This window comes from Apus apus, chromosome 3 (assembly GCF_020740795.1).
Source record: "Apus apus isolate bApuApu2 chromosome 3, bApuApu2.pri.cur, whole genome shotgun sequence".
NCBI lineage: Eukaryota > Metazoa > Chordata > Aves > Apodiformes > Apodidae > Apus > Apus apus.
In genome coordinates, this window is record NC_067284.1 from 42332918 (window position 1) to 42356403 (window position 23486).

Consider the following 23486-nt stretch of genomic DNA (forward strand, 5'->3'; position numbering starts at 1 on the left):
AGATGATCTGCAGAGACCCAGCATCCTGGGAAAGCAGCAGCCTCAGAAAGGCCTGAGTCCAGCGGTGCCCTGTATCTACCACAGATAAGCTATCTGCATTTGTTTATTTAAGTTTCATTCACTGGGGATTAAGAAACCTTTAATTTCAGGAATAAGCCCTATTCAGGAAACACTCAAAGTGAGCTCTGCTTCGCATCAAAGTTGACTTCCCTACAGGTATTAATGGTACAAATTTATACTAATTTTTGGTTGATTTATACATCTTTCATTCTGAGTAGGTCAAATTTTCAGTTGCCCGAGGCTGTAGCAGGAAACTCTCTCTGCACTGCTTCATGATGACCTTGTCTCCCTTTTTTCTTTTACTGCTCAGCTATAAAGTAAATTCAGAGAACATTTTTTTTTTTTTTCAGAAATAAATTCTCTTTATTTTAAAATTCAGACACGTGCTTTGTATCAAAACAGACACCAGAAGAGACTTGGCATTTATCTCTGGCTTTAAGCAAAGCTGTGGCTTTCAGGGCTATATAACCAGACACAGTGGTTTTAATGAATCTTTACAACTTTATTCCTCTCTGCTGATACTCAAGATAGTTTTGCAGACACTTCAGTAATATTTCTGCCAATGGCCTCTCACAACAGAATGTAAGAAATTTCAGAGATTTCCAGGGGTTAAAAAAAAAAAAAAAAAAAAAAAAAGAGAGGGAAGAAGAAGCAAAGGTGGTGTCTTTACAATGTCTCATTGAATACAGCCAGCTCTCTACCAATTTTCTGCCATGTGCACTTCTTCCTGGTCTCCTCACAGCCTCCATTTCCAACCTCTGCTTTGTAGTAATACCTGTGTAATTTTCAGATTCTTGAATAAGAATCTTCCCTAAGAGTAGCTACATCCTGATTTCACAGGAACTCTGGCTTTTGGGCAAACACTTCAAATATTTTTCCTATGTCTTCCTGCAGCACATGGTGACACATGGAGTCATGCTTACACAGCCTTGTGTTTTCCACTTTCTCTGTTATTGTGTGGTCCTTTAAGAAGCAAGTGCAAATGGCTTAGTCACAGAGGGATACTGTCACCTCCCAGCTGAGTAAGTCTATGTATGTGTTTGTTCTGGTGAGCTTTGTGTTCAGGCTGCCCTTAGAATCTGTCACCTTTCATTAAAAAAATACTGCTTCTCCACTGAGACACCAGGAACCAAGGACTCGGATGATTTTCACTCTAATTTTCATTAACAATTCAGGTTAAATTGATTTTCACTAAAAAAGCCCCCAGCAAAACAAGAAAAAAATCCCCAACCTACAAATATCAGTTCTAAATTCAGCACAACAGAAGTGTGAGAGCATACAATATTGGTCTGAACCACAACCTAGTTATTATTTGCAGATGATTACTTGATTCAGGTTAGAGTTTCAAATTATGCTGTAATTAGAGATCTGAGATTTTAATCTGGGTATCTCTCTGCTTAATACGGATCATAACCTTATCATGAGCCAGATTTGTTGCCCAAGACATTGATGCTAATTTAAAAATTTCAACATAAACTCTAGTATTACTTATGGTTGCCTTCTTAAGTGAAACATTTGCAATCTATAGTTTATGAGGAGAACAGCACTTTCATTTTCCTTTCTCCCCCACCTTGTATGAAAAGAAGTTTCTCCAATGTTTTCCTCATTTGCTTTATGTTTCCCTTTCAAAGAAACACTTAATGCGAAATTGGAAATGTTGCATATTACCTGTAAGTATACTGGACCACAGGAATGTAGACATTACATCCTATGTAAAGTTAGGAAAAAAGTACAGAAACAAAAGCTAGTATCTCTGGAATGAGGTGGAATGATCTTCTGATTTTAACTGGGGAAGCTGCAAAAACAGTGAGCTGCGATGACACAGATTAAGTGTTAACACAAGTTAAATCCATTCTGATAATTTCTAGGCCTCAGAAAGTAAATGCTTTTTCTTGAAAACAAGAAAATAAACTGTTTATTATTCTTTAAACTTTGAGTGAAATTTATCAAAAATTCTGCCATCCTGGTGTGACAAAACTGCTAACTAAACAAGTATCTTTGACATGTTTTTGCATCTGCTACCCTGCATTAGTTACTGAAGGCTTCCTGTCCAAAGCACTGGAGGACGAGCCTTTGGAACTGAATGTGCAGGGAACAGGATGCCTGTTTGTTTAAATTAACCTGTAAGAAAGCACGTATTCACCTTAGGTCTTCAGTCTTGTTTCTCTTCTGGGCTGAGGCTGTACTTTGCAAAGATGTCTCTATATAGCTAGGTGCTATATCCTTCCTACTCACGGAAGGAATTCCCAGGGCGGTGGAGAACGCAGGCATGAATCCACTCAAGCTGAGAAAGGCACTGTACACAGGTTTCCCTCCTTCTGCAGAAGAGCTCTGGCACTTGAGGTATTGAAGACTAAAGGAAAAAAAAGGCATGCAGGGAACCTCACTGATGAATACTGGTTAGGCACTTTCAGGAATAGGAAGCATGTGACAAAGGCTTTTAGGACTGTCAGCCTGCATTTATCTACCTAAATCCCATTCAAGCCTCTTTTTGGGTACAATGCATTTTCTCTTTGGGCCTCTGTCTTTCTGTATCTCCAATAACAGTCCCAATGAGAGAAGAAATTCCTCAGAGCCTGCAAAATACTGATCTAAAGTGGTAGCATAGGCTGTCCAGGGTAACTCTTAATGAAGTATGGCTGAGGGTCTGGTTCACATCTTCCCTGAGCCTTGCAGTAGGCATGACCTTAAACAGGGATAGTACTGAAAATGTCCTTGAAAATGTAGGATGTAAATTGGGATGAGTTATTAAGGGTACATTTCTTGTAAAGGATTTGGGCAGTGCATGGAAAAAGCCAACAGCACTTTATGAAAGGTAGTGGTGGTCAGAAGGTTTAGAGAGAAGGATGCATCGCTCACCTGTTCTGCCAGGACTAGAGCAACAAGTGAAACACAAATCTAGACAGGAGTCTGCTTTAATCCATCATTCTATTTTATGAAGCATCACACAGCATTTTCACCAATTAGCATCTGATAGCAGTTTAAGTACGGACCACAGGGTCATTTAAAGAAAAAGCCAACAACCTATTTCATAGTCACTGACTCCTCATTTGGCAGCAGTGCTCTTGGAGGCCTTGGGTAGTACCCAGCAGTTGCTGAGCTATTTGAGAATCGTGCAAATCTGTAATCCAGTGGTAAATCTGAAAGACAGAAACATACCACATCTGATTAGCAACACAGACCATATCACATAAAAAATAAGCCTGTGGAGAACAGCAGTACTTCTTAAGCCCTTAAGCCATTTGCTCACCAGCATTAGAACTCGGATTGTGTGATTACATATTTATTTGACATCTTCAGCTGTCCAAGGGATTGACTTTCAGAGTTTACTCAACTGCAGTAAAAGTTATTGAGTTCCTGTACTGCTGCAATAATGCTACTCATAGAGAATGATTTAACTAATGCTTAAAACTAAACAAAAATCTTCATTGAGCCTAGATGGAATTGTCCCACTAGAACACTTTCAAGTTCATTCTTTAATGTCACCTTTCTCTTTTTGCTCAGCAATCCACTCAGAAGAGGGCTATGTTTAAAACATGTAATACTTTTTTTTCTTTTTTTTAATGTCTATTACAGCAAGACTCCACAAAGGCACCCACTCTTAGGCTTTCTTGCGGTCTGGTGTAAACAACATCATTTTGTACCGAGCATTCTTAGAAATCTGCACTTGTAACTTGTCGTACACATCACTTCCAGTTTGTAAAGAATGCTGAATGCATTAAAGTAGTTCCAAACAGTCAAAGCTCTCTTTTATGTAGCTTTTTAAAACAAGCCTTTGCTGCCAGAAGTGACCCGCCCACCCTCACAGCCAGAAAACTGATACTTCCTGTGCTCACCTCACATTCAAAGCTCAAGAAACCAAATGAAAAAAACCACACAAATAAAACTTAATTCAAGACACAATTAGCCTTCTGATAAATGAAAAAAAAAAATAACACACCAAACAAACAAAAAAAAACCCCGAAAAGGGTTAGCTCCTTGCCAGGTTGTCTGTTTAGAACCAAAGTAAAACTTAAAAACTGTTGCTTAGCTTTTTTTTCTTATTCTTTTTTTTTTTTTTTTTTTTTTAATTGGGAGTAAATCTGGGGTGATGATACCTTGTCATGATAGGCTATATTATTATTATTATTATTATTATTATTATTATTATTATTATTATTATTATTATTATTATTATTATTATGCACAGCAGCTTTTGTGAAACCACAATCTTAGCAGTTTTGGCACAAACCACAGGAGGTTCAGGTCTGTCTCACAAGCAATTCACAGGAAGGCATGAGGATCCAGGTCTGCAGCCTTAAAGCTATATTAAACATAACTAAAGCAAGAACACTTATATTTAGACCCAGCTGAAAAAGTCAGATAGAGGCTGGAGTAAAGCAGAAATGGGAGGAGACTTGATTGGAAGCAAGTTACTCTTCTACTCAGCTGGTCAAAGATGCACATTTTCTCATTTTGTCTGAGTCAGGGGAATCTCTGGAGCCTGTTCTGAGCAGAGCAGAACAGGCAGATGTTTTTCTAGTCTGTGGAGGGCCCAGTGGACTTACTGGCTGCTGAGTCCATTTATGACAGCTTTGTATAAAACAAAGGTTTTCAAAATAACAAATAATAATAAAAAGGAAAGCAAATATTTCTGAATATGAGCTATAAAAATTAAATGCCGTACAGTTATTTTTATATAAAAGCTTTCACTAGCTTTTTAGACTAGCATTCTGGAGTGTCCCAAGAGCAGTTTAACCAAAGAGCATAACAAATGGGGCTGAACTGCTACAGAAAAAAAGAACCAGTTGGATCAAAATAGTAATTTTGTTGACATTTCTCCATAAACTAGCTTTACTCCATCAGCTTGAACACCAAACCTATTCTATACACAATGCATAAGACTGCAAAAGAGAATGATCCCTTTTTTTCCATAGTCAACCAATCAATTTAAATATTGTTTTTGTCTGAGGAAGTGTACTTGTATAACATGTAAAAATGTTGCCCAAGGCATCACTGAAAGATAGTTGCATGAAGCAGGTACTATTCTTCACCCATTAAGCAGATTTTATGTATCACATACATAGTAAAAATCTTCCTGTTTCCAGGTGTTTTTTCCATCAGGGATTTCATTTCCTGCATTTACTTTGCCTGGAATACACACCATTTTGTATTATTGCTTTCTTTGTGTGATATATTTATGGCAAGGCTCTAGACTGATCCAGAAAGGCATACTTGGAATCTTAGTGGCTATGAATAAACACACTGTGAAAAGGAAGGGCAAATAGAAGGAAACAGAAGTGAAGATTATTTTTTTTTTGAGGGAATGCAAAATCTATGAAAAAATGAAAATCCAGAAAATGTGATAGATGAAGATTTTTAATTTAAACTAAGTTCATTTTAACTAAGTTCTTGGAAAACTCTGAAAACTGAAAATAAACACAGTTGCCCTGGATTGTAAAGGTATTATGTGAGTTGTACAGCAAAGCTCAATCTAGCTGCTTTGATGCAAAGGGCAACAGTATCACTGGGTCCAGCAACACTGGCTCATCAACAGGGAGCAGTGATGCAGCTCTGGAGTCTGCCTCATGGACACACAAGCAGCTCATTTCAGATCTGGTCTTGTTCTATATTATCACTAATGACACAGAGAAGAAATAAGCAGCTCCATTTCACTAAACTGAAATTCTTGCACAGTCCACAGCTTGATGCCAAAGTATGCAACCCTCCTCCCCCCCCTCACCCCAGAAACAAAGCAGTATTTGATAATAAAACTGGCTTCAGGAAGAACAAAACAAACAAACACAAAATTGCTTATTTCCAAGTTGTTAGTTTTCCTAGTGTCTTTTGCCAGAAAATTTCTCCAGGTTCTGCCACCCTGCATGCTCCCAACTGCTGCTGTCATGACAGACCTTTGCATCTTGGCACTCACTCCCCACCTAACCCTGACAGAGAGTCATAAATTAGGCAGGGGGCAGATAGCCAGTCCTCACTGAGATATAACTAGACAGGGAAGCTCTCATCAGTCCTAACCTACGTGGACAATGAATTCAGCACAAAACTCATCCAATATTGCTACTAGCCTAAAAAAGCCCAAACCTGAACAAACTAAACAGCTTGAGGCTAGAAGGATGAAATAGCTGGCTCTACCCAATTGCTCGAGGACCACAATCCTCGAATTTTTCTATCCTACTTAGGTAATTCCACCCAGACTCATTTTGTTTCCAAGACAAACAGGCCATTCACTTGTAGAGCCAAAGACTCCTAGAAGTCATACATGGAGAGTTGCAAGTTCTCTGTCCCTTTCTAGAGCTACAGAAATGTCAGTTATTAGATGAATCCCCCTGTATCTCTGTTCCACTCCTTTCTTTGTTCCCACAGAAGAATGATGAAAACCAGTTTCCTTTGCCATGACCGTTATCTGCTATCAGTGTCTCCCAATGCCTTGGGAAGCCCTTATGGGTTATATGCCTCAGCTGGAGCTCAGAAGGAGAACTCCTGCCCTGCCCTACCCCTACCTCACTTGCAGGACTCCAGCAGCCCTGCAGTTACAATGTTTGAACAGTAACCACTGCCAGTTACTGTGCTCCAGTTATCCAAATCCAGGTATTAAGTGGCATTAATTACAACATTGTGCTCTGATGCTTATGTATACCTATATCCACACATGCATTTAGGTGTTACAGATGGATTTATTTTATAGTTATTAAGCTGACAACATTTCAGTCTGTGTGCTGTTCAGTGAGCTTGAGCAAACTAAATGAAAGCCACAAGCTTTTATCAGAATTAAAAATAAAGTTCCAGCCACAAGGAAGCAAAAAGAAACCACATGAAGAAGGGAAAATGTAATATACTCGATGAGTGATCAGGAAAATATTTGACTAACTGAATGGAAGACAATTATAATCTAATCCAGACACAGGCCTGCTCGATAAACTCAGTACATCTAATCCTTTTTTTTGAGATATCCTTGAACAAACCAATACATTAAACAAATATAATCTGAACTAAGCTCTTTAGACGGAAGGCTTTTTTTTTTTTTACTTTTTCTTCTTTTTTTTCCCCCAATTAAAAGCACACTCCAAGACTGAAACAGATTTCTCCCAAAATACACAGCAGAAACGTCAGGAATAATTTTGCAGTATTGACCAACAAAAGCAAAGCCAACATTTTTTCATGATGACACCACAGCAGCATCCCTGTGATGAGTGTGAAGCTCTGCAGAAAGCAGAGCTCCCCTCCCTGCTCTGAGGTCTGCTGCCAGCCAGCCAGAGGGGCTGGAGCCAGAGGCTGCAGAAATCTCCCAGTAAACAGCAGGGCTGTGTTCTTCAGTGAATCCAAATATATCCTCCTGATTATCACCACGGAAAAGGCACAGTGAGGAAAACAAAAACCTCATTAGCAATACCCAAATTTTAACTTGAAAATTTTTTTAAACTGCTTAATAGTGGCAAAACTCAGAAAACACAGGCAGAGCTCTTTGTTACAGCTCAGCATCCAGGTGGTACAACTACAGTGGCAGATCATCAGCTAGTAATTCTTTTAATTCTTTTGCTGTAACAGGAATTCCAGTAATTTATACTTGCTTAGAAGCTTTGCCATAAATCTTTCCTGGTATTTCAAAGTTGCTGCTGAAGAATAAAGGAAAATATTAATTTCTTAATGGTAACAATTTCTAATAATAATTTCTAAACAGTGGTGTAAGCACAACCGATGCAGGGGAGTTCACCAGTTTGGCTGCACTGTCGAGGGCCCTGACTTGCCAGCTTGCAGGTAAAATATAACAAGTGGTTTAAAAAAAAATTAAATGTTTTTATCTCCTGACCCATTAGTATGTTTTAACAGTCAAAGCAGAACTTGCAGCAAGAGCTCAGAATGTGAGGAAGAGTATTAGTGGCAAAAAACCACCCCTCAAGCTCACAAGTAGACTTCTCTGATAGCAGTTATTTTTAGCAAAACTTCTAAGGCTGATTTACCTAAACAGGAGGTCAGATGTTTGCTGTACTGAAACAAGCTTCCAAAACAGTGAAGTCAGCACAAGAAAAGTGTTGCTCCTATCAGTTACATAGAAGTTACTGCTGCACACTCTGTGACTCAAAAGTTAGGAGGAGGAGGGCATCAGTGCAATGTTGTATGGGAGTGGGGGGACTTGTCAATATTGGTATGCTCTATAGGAGGAAGTTGCTGAAACTTCTGAGTTTGGATGTAGCTGGTGATATGAGCCAGTGCAGTTTATTCCTGGGCACGCAGGAATAAAGGAACAAAGATTAAAATAGCCTCATTGAAACTGCAGGTTTGCTGTTTTAATTGCACTGATGCAGGAGCTTTTGCCAACACAGGGGTATTGGTTGGAGATCATGCCTCCAGCTCTGCCAGTAGGCATTTCTAGCATGAGTTTGGCCTGAGAAAGAACCTCACTGTCACTGGGGTTTATCACTGGTTACTCTTCTGCTATATCTAACATGGACAAAACTGACATTAAGGCACTGGAACAGGTTGCCCAGGGAGGCTGTGGATGCCCTCTCCCTGGAGGTGTTTAAGGCCAGGTTGGATGAGGCTTTGTGCAGCCTGGTCTAGTGGGAGATGTCCCTGCTTGTAGCAGGGGGGTTGGAACCTGATGATCTTTAAGGTCCTTTCCAACCTTAATAATTCTATGATCCTATGACATTGGAGAAAATCAAAGTGGCAAATTGAGGGGAGATGTGAAGCAGCAGCTTCACTATCAGGGATTTGGAGAGGGATGGGAAGACCATCCCACTGTGGCTGTAGTGACTGCCAGTGTCATGCAGTGTCACTGCAATTATCTTGGGAGTAAAAATTCACATGACTTAGGGTCTACGCTTCAGCCAAGGGACTGCTGACCCTGGCTTGAGCAAAATAGCTGTGTACAAGATGTACACTAAACTTGCATCTGAGCCTGACAGATTCTGAAGAAAGAAAAGCCTTAGAAATTCCTTTGCTATTTTGTGTTTATGTGGGAAAACTTGTAATTTGTACGTGAAAGGAAATTTTCTCATTTTTGTGTTAAGTTTAAATGGTGATTTTTGAAGATCCTTTGAGAAAATAGCCCTGTGTGGTTATTGATCTGGAACTGATAAACAGAAAATAGTGGACTTTGATATTTTAAAGTATTTAGATTAAGACTTAATATAAAAAAAATCCTAAGAGAATGCCAAGATCCTACTAGCAGGTGTTAGTCTTCAGGGTTCTGTTAATTAATTTCTGTCTGAATGACTCATGCTGGATCTGAGGGCAGTGAGAAGAGCTTCTGAGGTAAGGTGAAGATGTTAGCCTGAAATCAAGCAGTTCCTTGAGATGACAGGCATTTCTGATTGATCAAGAAAAAAAGAAAAAAGTTGCCTTTTGAGACAGTGAAGGAGCTATATTAAGATAAATGCAATGATGATATGCTCCTTACTTTCATTTTGAGGTGTCTCCAAACTCTCTCCAAAGTTTGGTTACTGTTGACATGTTCCCCTCTCTTGTGAAACAAATGTTTTCTTTCCTTATTTTTTCCTCAGGATGGGTGACAAACATTGCTTACCTTAAGGTAAAAAAGCCACACACAGACACACATTAAGCTTTTTGAGGAATGAAGACAAAGCCTACATTGTTTTGTGTGTGTTACCATCTCAATCCAGAGGGAACGTGTTAGGCACCAATCCAGAGTACATAAATGCTTCCAGCTACTTTTTTTTTTTTTGTACATGTGAGGTTGGTTATGTAAAATTCCAACCTGGTCAAAGAAATATTTTCAGTAATTGGTGACTTACCTATTCTCACTGTTTTTCACACTGAAAAATTATCAACACTTTGTATTATCACCAGTGTTTTTTAAAGAAGCAATCTAAACCCACCCCAGAAGTCAGCGATCTAGTAAAAAACCAATTATAGCTTTAATTACAGCCTGCAAATGAAATTATGCTGCCTGAGTTGAAGGATAACTTTAAAGCAGAAATGACCAAGTGGTTCCCCCTTTCCTAATGAGTTGCTCATGAGTTCTCCCTTTAATCTTTTAGAGGTGGCTGTATTTTGACATCTCACAGAGCAGCATAACGAAGGCAGGAACATTTCTGTCAGTTATTGGCTAGGAAGTAATCTTTTGGATTCTGCATGATTTGACACAGCCTTCAAGAGCACAAGTCAATACACCTTTCTGGAGGAGGCAGGGAAGGCTGAATAAATTGCGGCACACTGAAAGCTGTCCTTTCTATGTTGAAAATTACTACCAAACAGTCAAATCTTGTGGGAAAGCTGGGGACTCAGACCCTTTAGCAAACAACTGGGTCCTGACGACTTTTTACTAGCTAGTTCTGATTTATCGAATAATAATTTGTTATGGTTGAAATGCAGTTTATTGCTGGTTTCAGTTATATTTTGCAGCTAAAAAGAAATGCATTGTATTTGTCTGTTGTGTTGAGTATGTTTTTCTTTCTCTTAAATGAAGAACACTGAAACTAGTTTCCTGGAACAGATGAATCAGATTTACATTATCTGATGCTTTTATGTACAGGATGAGATCTGATATATTCAGAACACGCATCTTCTCTCTAATAAATTATATTTGCTACTTGTTTTTTTATTTGCATCAAAGCTTCAGAACCAGAAAACCTCAGAAGTGTTGCCGTTGCCTATGTACACCAGTTTTTCACCAAACATAAAACTATGTTTCTTGCATAAAAGGTTTCATTATAAAAATGACTTATTTGGTCTTTCAGTCACAACTACTATTTATAGCAGCTAAGCCCCAAAGCAGTTTAAAATCTCAAAGCATTCTGAGAATCTTAGGCTTTAGATGTTAACTGTAGATACATTCTTAGACTGAAGCTAGTAAGAAAAGCATGGTTGTAGGGTAAAGCATTAAATACAAAAGGTTACTGCTAAATAACTATCTCATAGATAGTTCTGTAAGTTTAAGGAAATGATATGCTATTATTGTATTATTCGAATAAATAAGAGCACATAATTATCACTCTAGTTACAGGAAAGACTTATTAAATTTTAATAGGAGCTGGATTTGACTTTAAATTATGTAGTGTCAACGACAAAACAGAACTAATTTCTTTAAAATACAGGGGATTTTTTTTGTTTCATTTCAGCAACAATTACAAATGTTACTGTTTGGGAAACAGAAGTGAGAATATGGCTGCAGGATTAGTGAAATGCAGTACTTCCGTGGTAATAGTTGATTCTTCCTTATAAAAGCACATGGAAGTAAGTATGAGGTTTGCAATTTGTAGTTGATCTGCATCAGGCAGACCTGTGTATCTGTGACCCATATGTTGCCAGTTTTGGTGCCCCAGTCACAGCTGCCTTGGGCTTTCCATTGTGCAGATAATTTGCAGCTCTAAGCAGAAACATGAACTTCTTTGCCATGGTTCACTGGCAATTTTATCATTATATTTATACAGCAAGGAGGCTGATGACTCAAACTCCCACAGAAAGTGGCAGGGTACAGATCTGTAATTGTCTTTAAAGAGATAGATTTGGTAAATTATAACAAAGATTTTGCTCTTGTACTAGCTAGCTGAAATAACAAAAAGGCACGAAGAAAAAGTTAGGCACCCATATGTGCAAAGCATGATAAGATTTCATGTAGTACTCAAGATTTCAAAAAAATGCATTATCCTCATGCATGACACAAGCTTGGTTATGAAATCTCCAAAGTGTGAAAATGAACTCTTGTCTCCATGAAACATTTACATTTTCACTAATTCTTCTCTGAAATGCAACTCTCTTGAGCTGCAACATGGCTCAGTCTCTGTTTCTTGCTCACAGTAATTGTTAATCCTATGACCTCACCATTGGGAGGTTATGAGACAAGTTCAGGAAATTAGGTTAACAATCGTGAAATTTTAAAAAAAAAGGGTTTTTCTGTGTTTTCCTTATTAGGACTTAGAGCCCACTTTCTTACGCTTTCCTTGCAACAAAGAATAAAACAAACATACCAAAATTCCCCTATGAGCTCCATAACTTCACAGTTACTTATAATGGAATTTTTTCAAGTGGGACATTTATTAAAATACCAGTCATACTGAGATTTAAAGGAAAACCATTAACTTGAAACATGCATATAATTGTGGGGATCAAGGAATTACTAATCAAATATCCATCTGAAATGGTAGCATTGACTAGTTATTTTAGTGGCTTTTTCCTACAAAAACTTGAGTAGTAAATAAGTGATTATTGCAGTCAACTGTTCCTTGAAGGTAAAATTCAGATTATTCAGGTACGATAGACAGGAATAGATGCCTCTACTTGGCTCATACCAAACTTTTTGAAATGGAGGATGATGTATTAGGAAATACGGTTCATGGAAAATGCCGTTTTTCAGACAGACCCCTACACCTTTTCATTTCCATGTGTGAGCTCAAATGTAACATTCCCACAGTCATGGATCCTGGTTTGGAAAATTTGGCTTACAATTTCATTGTGCTTGAAAATGGTCAAAATCTGTAAAGGAGCTGTAAATGAGAGATTCAATAGCAGAGAAGTGAAGAAACAGATGGATTTGTGAATGAGGCATGTAGAACAGTAGTAGGGACATTGGCTCCTACTATTTTGTTAACCACGTATGGTCAATACAATAATCAGTTCATCAGCTTTCCAAAACTTCCCTGCTTAATGAAAGTGGGTAAGGAGAATTAGCTCATAAAAGACGTATGAAATATTTGGAAAACTTTCAACTTAACTGATCTTCTCTTAATATTACAAAGATATAACTGTAATGCTGCTCTTCAGTTAAACCTTTTTAATGTCGTCCCAATGTCAAGGTGATAATGTCTAAAGCAAGTATTTTTATTTGACCTTTATCTGTTTTCCACTCCAAACCAAGAAAAGTACACAGAAGGTATTACAGAAGATCCTTTCCTTTGAACAATTTTAACAATAAACAAAATGTCCCTTTTCATGCACAAGGGAAATACCAATTTCTCTTCAGGGACTGCCAGGACAAACTGTGATGCTGTCATCTGCAATCCCACCAATAGCTTCCTCGCCAGAGGCGAGGTTAAAGTTCAGAATTTGGATGCATCTTTGAATGCAACCTCCTTTTGAGTCAGATACTGAATTTTCAAGTGACAGAAGTGTAGAAGAACCACACCATCCAATTAGCAGAGAAAGCTTACAAAGAATAGACTGGATGGACTAATTACACATAGAATTTGCGTGTATGCTTTGTTGTTTTATACTTTGAATGGCCAAAACTTGCAACATCAACATTCCCTGTGAAACCCTCTTCCCTGTGATATTCTTGGTTAAGTATCAGACCATTCCCTTTAGTGACATGTATAAATTCTGCAGGTGAAAGTATCAGAAGGCATCTGCACCAAAATAATAAATGGAAACAGGCTTGAAGGGTTTTATTACCCCAAATTAATTTCTGATAAATCTCTCAAAATAATTCCCATATGAATTTTGATGAAAACGGAGTTATTTTTTAAAAACACCACTAGTACTGAATAACACCGAATAATGTTTTTGGAATAATTTTTTTTCAATGAAAAATGTGTCTTGTGAAGTACACCAAGCTGTTCTCTATGCACAAATACACGCTGCATCCAAACAACAGAAACAGATTCCAAATTTAGCATAGCAGCAACTGATTCTCCTCAAATATTTTTGCAGAACACAAGCTGTTGGGATATTTACTTGCCCAAAGCACTTACTATCACTCATGTAGACATACAAAAGCCAGGTCAGAGATCTCTGATAAAGAAGCCCTGGTGAGCACCCCACTCCTGGGAGGCTGCAGCATATCTCCAGGAAGGTGGCAGCTCATTTGGCTGGGTCGGGCTGAGCCGGGTGCTGCCAGGGCAGGGCTGGCTGGTGTTTGGGAGCTGGGCTGGCACAGTCAGCACACTGGCAACCTGGTTGCACATTTGGGCTGAGGGAATCTTGAAGAAAGGTCTGTGTCTTTGCAGCTTAGCAGTGGAAAGTCCTCTGCTGGTAATCAAAGTAGATGAGTAAGAAAGAAAAAGCTGGAGTGCATCAAATTCACATAACCTGTCTGAATCTCCGCTACCTAGTTATTCCCAAGTAGCTGCAGCTGAGCTATGACTTACAACTGCAGCCAAAAACTTCAGGGCTTGGCAAAGCAGGGGCTCTCACAGCTTGCTGTGACAGGAGTCAGACAAGGTATTTGAGAGAAGTCAGGAATTCCTCTGCATCCATAATAATGAACATCTGCTCATTCACACAAACAAACAAGGAATACCTCTCTCTCTGTAAGGAACCACAGATGTTCTCCTACCTTCAGCTTTCAGTCTGTGTTCAGGTGCACAGCTGCAAGTCAAAAATGTTATTTCTGCCCTGTCCTTTAGCTCTGGGGTACAAGTTTTGCAGACACCAGTACCTGCCCCAGCACTGGTCTGATGCAGTGAGGGACAGTGCACAGCATCCCTCCTGACAGAGGCACAGACTTTGCATGGAAGGCAGGCAGCTGTACTACTCACCAATTTACACAGATATGCCTTTCCAGGTCTCACTCCTTCATCTGTAACTGGGAACTTGGTGGTATTTTTGTGGTCTGAAGCCTTTGCTAGCCCTGCAAACTGAGCTGAGGTTTTAGGGAGCTGGCTGGGAAGCAGTTTCTTGAGAGTGTGGCTGATCAATGTGCTTCCTCTAGGCCAACACTTCCAAAGCAAGCCACAGAATGGCTCTGGAAAAGGTATTAGAAAGGAGTTTTACAAGAAGTTACCTCCCTCCTGGCAATTTCCCTTGGTATATTTGGGTTTTGTACCTTTAGGCTGAACTGCCGACTTTAACAAGGCACATATCAGAAGCATAAATACATTCTGGCATCATATGAATTTTCTGGCTTGAGTGATCCTTATAAAAAGTAAAAGTGTAAAATACAGTAGAAAAGAACCGGTCTATCGCACATATTTTGGTGCAGAAATAACTGCTGGGGAAATATGAAATTCACTCTCGGAATGACTTTTTATTCCTTGGTCTTATGCATGAATCAGGCAACTGATGCTAAACAGAGGGGTTAGTAAACTAAACTCTTGCTGTGTTCATCATACAGTTAAGCACCTCATTCATTTAATAATTTGTTTATTCCTTTAGATATGGTGTGTCAATAAAGTTCTGGAAGGCAAAATGATAGATTGAGGATATATAAGTAGGTAGATAAAGATTATTCACCACCACTTCGTAATGAACTGATAAATTGCAAAGTTATTGCAGTATTACTGCGACAACTCTTGCTAAAAGCCATCCAAAATAATGTATGGTGCTTCTGGGGATAAACATTATTGGAAATCAGAAGATCAGCCATAATTGTACCTTTGATGCAGCCTTGATGTAACAAGGTAGAAAGCAAGAGCTGTTTTTTCAATTTAGGTAAATTTTTGATTACCTTGTTTTTCCAGTAAGAAGAATATTTAGGATCCAGTTCTGTCCATAATGGTGCAGTTTCAAAAGCAAGAAAGAAAGCAAGCAAGCAAGCAAGCAAGCAAGCAAGCAAGAAAGAAGACAGAGAAACACAGTCCTAGGCAATCTTGGCCTCATTACATTCCTGCATTCATTCATTTCCATTTCAACTGTGAAGGGATAAGTGAGCTGATTGAGGAAGGATAACAAGCCAGATCAGAGAGAAACTTATTTAGAAGTCTAAAAACCCCAAGTAATTTGGCATGTGTTTGTTTCCTAAGGTAACTCACCACTGCAAACAAACACAGCAAAATACTGTGGGGAAGTCCTGAATCAAAATTCAGTAGCTAATCTACAATCTGTTAAAAGTTGCATGTTATTTCTAACTTAGGATAAACTAAGCAGGCACATACAAATAACTGAAGAGGTGTAGCAAGCATAAACATCAAAGTAATTAATAACTACTAGTATTAACTGGTCAAGGAAGTGATTCTGCTCCTCTACTCTGCACTTGTGAGACCTCACCTGGAGTATTGTGTCCAGTTCTGGAGCCCTCAACACAGGAAGGACATAGAGCTCATGGAGTGAGTTCAGAGAAGGGCCACAAAGATGATGAGAGGGCTGGAGCACCTCAGCTATGAAGACAGGCTGAGACAGTTGGGGTTATTCAGCCTGGAGAAGAAAAGGCTCTAGGGAGACCTTATAGCAGCCTTCCAGTACCTGAAGGGGCTACAAGAAAGTTCGGGAGGGACTTTTTACAAGGGTATGTAGTGATAGGAGTTAATGGATTAAAACTGGAAGAGGGGAGATTTAGGTTAAACATTAGGAAGAAAATCTTCACTGTGAGGGTGGTGAGGCACTGGAACAGGTTGCCCAGAGAAGCTGTGGATGCCCCCTCCCTAGAGATGTTCAAGGCCAGGCTGGGCAGGGCTTTGAGCAACCTGGTCTAATGAAAGATGTCCCTGCCCATGGAGGGGGGTTGGAAGTAGATGATCTTTAATGTCCATTCCAACCCAAACCATTCTATGCTTCTATGATTCTATGAACTGCTGCATGATATGGCCATAATATTTTGGAATGTACTTCGGATACATATAATTTCAAAAATAGATCTACAGTATGACAAAGTTACTATGAATACTACATTTTCATTAGGAAAAAAAAACAAAACGCAGCAATTTTCCTTACCTGCTATTGCTTCAATACTAGGGATTGCAATAGTGCTATAAGTGCTAACACATTTACAGGACCACGTGCGAACTATGGTTTCCTCTGCATTTTCCAGGCCTGGCACTCTGTCCACGAAGAAAGAGCCCCACTGTCTAGATATAAAGTAAGGAGCTTTGGGCTGATCTCCCTGAAAGAAAAATAAATAAATAAGTAATCTTGAAAGAAAAAGAAATCTTCTGTCTTTATCCAACATGAGTTACGCAACTCCAGTGTTTCTCTGATTTTCTGGGAAAACTGTATTGTACGTCATGAGCAATGTGACTTTAAAATATTATAAAGAAAACCAGTAATAGTCTTCCTCCCACAAGTTCCCAAGCTCCTGGTAACACAATTTATGGATTCCCTAAATCCATAAATAAAAAAGTTGAATTAAATAATTTTTCCCTTTAAAAAAGGCCTCTCTTTTCCCTGTTTTTCTGCTTTTAATATTGTGAATAGCCTGCTGCCTTTCTCTGCTGGAGAAGCTGGGTAGTTGTGGCACAGCCCACAACCCAGTCTGAACCTCCTCACAAGAAAAAGGAGTCTCCCTGTGCTGGATGGAATAACTGTGAAGAATTAATCATGTCACCTGTGTTACCTGTTTCTGAGCTGAGGAATGAGTGAGAAGAGAGCCACAGGATCCATGGAGAGCCATTCAGTTGTCTAGCAAATTGTGAAAAACTGATTTTTTCATTAATATTTTCAGACAACAACATGTAGACTCGTGTTTTAAAGGAAGCAGTAAAGCAGCATTAGGAAAACCGAATTTTTTAGCCGTTCATCTTGAAACCTGCTATATATATTGCCATGAGCAGCCAGAAAAAGCTCCAGGAGGCCTCTACAGAAAGATGAAACAATGGAAATCAAAATTATGAACTACACTACAGAAAATCTGTTAAAATAATTTGTGTGCAAAGTATCTTTTCAGACCAGCAAAGCACAGAAGAACAGATATCGTAGTGTGTGCCTCCAGATGTGTGAACTTTTGTACTTTATTTTCCATTTAATCCCTTTTCTTAATGGTTTTGAGAATCTGCTGGAATAATTTGTATTTATGAAAAAGGTCCATGGCTTTGATCACATGAAAGCTGTTGATGCAGCTGAACAGTAAACACAGAGCCATTCTTTTTGTGATTTTGTGCTTTCTTCTCTGAGCGTAGCTGGGGATGGTGAGGAAGTATTGATTCAGACAAATATAGATATTTTTTTCTGTCTTCTGATGCAAATAGGTTCGGAAAATCCTCTTCTGTTTCAAAACAGTTAACTTCAGAGATGGGCTTTTTTGTGTTTTGTGGGGTTTTTGTTTTTTGTTTTTTTTTTTCTTCTTTTTTTTTCTTCCCTTCATGCACAGGGACAGAATCTTATATTATTTCTTGCCAAATCTTATCTTGCCATGCAAATACCAGAACTCTGTATCAGTTATAAATAAGTGTAGCTGGTATACTGAATTAAAATTAGTTTGCCAGCTGGATGACAGATGCAGAAAACTCTTAAGGCTGTTCCAGCTGTCCAGTTGATTAATCAAAAGTGGCCCACACAAGGATTTGCACAAAAGAGCAGGCCTTATTTATTGACAAGGGAAAAAAAATCTGAGACTTCTGCTTTTTGAAATGCTTGACTGGTTCAATAGGCACTTAAAATTTAGGAAATGGACTGATTTTTTCTGAGGTCTGATTCTCAGAGTGGGAATTTTTGCTTTATTAAGGAGGAAGGAGTGACATTTTGGATTTAAAGCCCACGTTCTTAGTATAACCAAACCCAATTAAATATGAGTTGTCACGTCACCTGGTGGAAAAGTCTTATCATTTTGCTACTGGCTTATCTCCACATGACAGGGGCAGTTTGGTAGGGTAAATCTTGATCTCAAATCTGAAAAGAGATGTCAAAAACTTTGCCCAAATCCTTAGGAAGCATCAGACATCATTCTCTCTGCCACCCTTAACTAATGCCTAGAAGATGTCTGTATCTCATCTGCAGCATACATATTGCCTGCCACGAAGGACAGACCATGTACCATGAATCTATAAATCTGTGAAATGAGGCAAAAGTCTCCCTTTAAACTCAATACTCCTCACATGCCTGGTGGCACACATTCAACAGGGGGGTGGAGGAGCTCTGAAAGGTGCAGAAGCTACTCCCGTAGTCCACAGACATGGGATTTGCTCTCCCAGCAGGACAGGAGATCCTGGGAAGTGCTGAGCAATCAATCTCTCTTTCTTATGCAAAACTTCCAAGCACGTGGTTTTGCTCTTAGGCATAATGGTGAGACAGTAGCAGGTCAGGTGTTGATTGTGTCAGTTAAGGGTATAAAGCCTCAAAGACTCCATGTAGACCTCAGAGAAATAATGATGGTACCAACATTCTCCAAGTCCCAGGGCCTTCCACCAGGTTAAAACCCCCAGAACACTTACTATCACCTTTGCTTTATTAACTGCAGACAAATATGGCCTACTGACAGAGAAGACAAAGTCTGTTAACAGGACCCTTGGGTAATACTGATTTGTCAGCTTACAAATCACCTTTTTAAATTGAAAGAGGCAGGGAGCTGAGCTCTGAAGTTCTTCTAAATTTGGTAAAGAGATGAAAGAAAGGAGGATGTAAAGGAGACAGGAATGAAAAATTAAGCTGTTAGCATTTTTTTGAGGCATTACTTTGATGGATATTTGCCATCTATACCATCATCTTCGTACCAAGAGCGGAACACTAGAATTACTTTACTGCACCCAGTGGGACAGATGGAACTGACTGCTGTTTGCTGTGTGCCAAGGTAGTAATGCTGCCACTCAGTGCCAGAAAAAATCAGTGCTCAAAATATAGTTTTGCCAGTACAACGGCAAGTATTTGTGGTGTTTCTGGCAGCATAGCTGTGCTGGTAGCAACAACCAGATGCTCCTGAATAACACACCCATGCTGGGTGTGCAAATGGGCAAACCTACTGCTGCTTTAATTTTTGAACAGAACCCCACAATTCCTGTGCAAATAGAAAACATTTCAACAATGATCATTGTACCTAAACTACAACATGGATCACTATAAGCAGACTTTGGATTTCACCTCAGGATACAGCTTTAAGGATATTGCTTTAACTCATCAGGCTTCACAGCAGCCCATCAGGGTGTTCCTGAAAGTCCTGTTAGATTTGTGTTAAAGATAAATGAGAATAAAGAGGAAAAGAGAGCCAAAAGTCACAGAATAATTAGCCTTCTCTGTGGTCAAGATGACAGAGCCCCAGAGATTCAGGGTGCCTGGGGGCTAAGGACCCTGATCTCCCCAACCAAACAGCCACTAGGCAATACTATAAAAATGAAGTTTTTCCTTCTAACTGCAAAAAGATAATCTGTAACTGCCAATACATTATTTGATTTCTGTTCCATTCATTCCCATAGCCCAAGGTTCTTACAAACTGACTAGCTCTTCTGTGATCACTTCCCTCGAAATCCTGGGACAAATTCCAGCTTTTCTTTGAGTTTTCATTGATGGAATCGAACACACATATAAAGAACAGACAGCAAAAACAAAGCCTCCAGCCAAGCAAACAAACCCCCAAATCTGGGGGGAATCTTGTTTCAACACAATGCTTGGTATTTTTTTTTCTCCCGCATGTGGCAATTCACTTAGGAGTCAAGTAATTGCATGAATAGTTTTTAGTTTGCTGTTCTCTTGGTCATTTGGTTATGATTCATATACTTGAAAGAACTGCAGTTGTTACCATAATTTCACAGTTATGTGTATCTGGCTTATATCATGCATTTAATTGAAGGGAAAAGACAAAAGCTGCTAATGAAAATGGAAATTACTAGCCTCCCAGCTCGTGTGTGAGGAGGTTGTTTTCTTCCCCTCTCCCTGTTAGTGATGAAATACCAGTCAAACAACTGGAAACAGTTTTTTGTAATTTCTTTCTGAAAGATTTAATTTCAAATTAGAAGTAATACTTCATTTCTTAATAATGTTTTGTAAAGATTGATAGAAAGGAGGATTACATCTCGTATTAAACTTTCAGTCCCTCTCTGCACACATAGCATGGCATGGTAAATCTGCAATAATAGTGTATTTTTTTTATTTCCAACAAATGAGAAGGCTGATGAAGAAAACTAAACCTATTCTGTTAGTGCTTACTTTTCCAAGAACATCTGACTTTGTACAATCTTTTGAGTTGGCTTTTCTCTCCTCTTAGCCAAAGGGTTAATGGAAGAAGTTGATTAGGGGAATGAAAACAGAACTTTCATAGGCCTGCAAAGGGAGTCCCCTTTGAACTAGTCCTGTTAAGTTAGTGGTGTCCAGTCAACTGCAGAGATATGGATGTGACCTGTTGTTCAGACTCCAGTGAGCAGCGTGGTAATGAAATAACACCACTGACCTGCCACGGCCCCCCTGGTTCAGGTTCCTTTAATCAATGCGATTCATTTCTCCCTTGCTTGCTGGCTGTCACTGGTAGCGGATGTAAACTGAACAGGGCTTGCGTGTGGCAGGGGTGGTGTCTCCCCAAGATACTGCAATCTCTTATCAGGAATACTACAGCGTCAGTGAAATGTCAAGCACCTGTCTAAAAGTCTCAATTTCCTGCATGACAACTTCAGCGATACAGAAGATGGATCTTGTGAGCAGACAGCCAGAGGTATTGCAACAGGAGAAAACTAAATCTTATCACGGGGTTAGAAACACATCACTCAGTAACTCCTTCTTTGTACTTCTAGGAAAATAAAGATTTTCTGGCTGGCTGTTTAAAAATCTGTGCCTCAAAAGCACATACTGAACATGCTTAGGAAACCATGGTTGAATGAAAAACCCCAAGCCTTAGAGAGATGTAAGTTCTATGCAGCAATGCAGCAGAGTCTCCAGCCAGACAATGAACAATTTTCTGGAGGAGAATAAGTTGCTTTTATAGCATAGTAGAGAAACAGATATCACATCTATATTGTTTTTGTTTCATTGAAGATATCTTTTTGTCCATAAAAAACAGGGGCTTTTAAAATGCTTCTTAGCCAGAAAAAAAAGCATCTCTAGTATAAAAGCACCCCACAAAAATCTTCCTATCAGTAAATTCACTTTTTAATTACAAAGAACAATTTCATAAGAAGAAAAAAAAAAAAAAAGTAAAGCGCTTTTCAAAGCCAAGTGTAAAAAGCATATATATCTCTTTGCAATTAGAAGAAAATGACCTATCTACTCAGAAACATCAGAAAAGAAGAAACACTCCAAAAGCAGAGTGAAGCAGCACTATAGTTCCTACATAGGACCCAAAGGAGATACAAACTGCCACCTTGGCCATCCAGGCAATTGTTCCCTGTCTACTTTGTTCTTCTGCAGCAGAGAGAAGGATGAACCATAGTAACCTCCCACCTTCCATGGGGGAATGAAAGTGTGGCAGTTGTGCTAAGGCCCTGCTTCCCAGCTGCTACCAACCTGAAAACGGCATTATTTATCTGAGGTAACTATCAGTAGTCTGCATGGGACCAGACTCTGAAACAGTCCCTCTTATCTGAGCACAGCTGTCACCAAAATAAACAACCTGCGAAGGAAGCAGCAAATTAAAAGTCCTTTGTATATAAGAAAAACACAAGCAAACTGTATTTCATGCAGGGAGAAAGAAAGCTTTAAAAACAATCTAATAAAAATTCCAGGTGCTGGACTTGAGATAAGTGGCCATGGAATTTCTCCTTGTAGGACACAGGGCAGGTTCTTGTTACTGAAAAGAAGATTGTAGTTTTTGGTTAAGGGACTGCACGTACAGCTCTTTTTCTGAGGTCTGTGATTTAGCTCCGGGTAGAGACTGTGTGTCACCCAAGCAGTGCTGAGCTGGGACACGACGGCATCTCCCAGTGCAGCCAGGAGGGTACGTCTGCAAGGGATGCAGATGCTGCCAGCAACCTGGTAAGGTCAGCAGGCTCATTCTCAGCACAGGTGACAAGAGACTTTTTTGTAACTTACTTTCTTCTGTTCCAGGAAACATCTGCAAGGAACCCTTACCTCATATTTTCCTTTCTTCTCCAAGGGCTCAGCTTCAGTCTCTGCAGGCACTGTAACTTCATCTCCTAGAAGCTCCTCTAAGATGAAGACGGTTTCCCAGTTGCTATAGTGACGTGCTGGGAAAATATCTGAGTGCATGCTGTCACCAAAATAAACAACCTACGAAGGAAGCAGCAAATTAAAAGTTCCTTGCATATGAGGAAAACACCAGAAACACTATTTCACAGAGAGAGAAAAAGAGCTTTAAAACAACCTAATAAAAATTCCTCCATGTTTACAGTTCACCATGACACACACAGATCTTATTAATGTCACAGTTTGGGGTTTTCTCTTCAACCAGCTCTGTAAGGAAAAGGCTGGTCCAGCACACCCTCTTCCTCTCACCCTCCAGGGGCATTGGACAAGAATATCCAGCTGCGACCAGCACAGGGGACACAGCCAAGATTTCTGACTGACAGAAATAGCCTGTGAGGAAACAGTGGAAAATACTACAAAGAAAACACACTAAACAACCAGAATTAATCTGGGACAGCTTTGGAAACAGGGGAGAAGATGGAAGATATCTTGGAGACTTGGAACTCTTGTGTGCCGAAGGTTAGTTTACACCTTAGGGAAAATGTGGTCCCCCTGTCTTCAGTGGCATTGTCACCCATCCAGACCTGTAATTAAGATAACATAATCCTTGTATTCACTGATGCTACCTTTTAATCGATTCGATCTGTTTCCTCAGGGAGGTTATTTCCTGATTACAATCTGATTCTCCCCAAAGGAGCTGAAATGCATGGCTATGCACAAAGAACAAGACATCTAGAAAGTTTACATATTGTACCAGTAAGAAGACTAACATGCTGCTTCCAGCTCTTAGACAACAGCAGTCACAACCAGAACAAAAATTT

General features: G+C 39.3%; 1 protein-coding gene across 2 annotated transcripts in view; it reads right to left on the reverse strand.

Moving 5' to 3' along the window:
* Positions 1-2957: 2957 nt before the first annotated feature.
* NT5DC1 (5'-nucleotidase domain containing 1) overlaps positions 2958-23486 on the reverse strand; it is a 135755-nt gene continuing 115226 nt past the window's right edge. The window contains exons 10-12 of one of the 2 annotated variants that reach the window (XM_051614124.1): positions 22591-22749; positions 16603-16771; positions 2958-3200 (exon numbers count right to left, since the gene is read on the reverse strand). In XM_051614124.1, coding sequence (XP_051470084.1) covers positions 3085-3200; positions 16603-16771; positions 22591-22749 — 444 coding nt within the window. In that variant the 3' untranslated portion in view covers positions 2958-3084. The remainder of the gene's footprint in view (positions 3201-16602; positions 16772-22590; positions 22750-23486) is intronic. The other variant, XM_051614125.1, reaches the window with a different exon arrangement.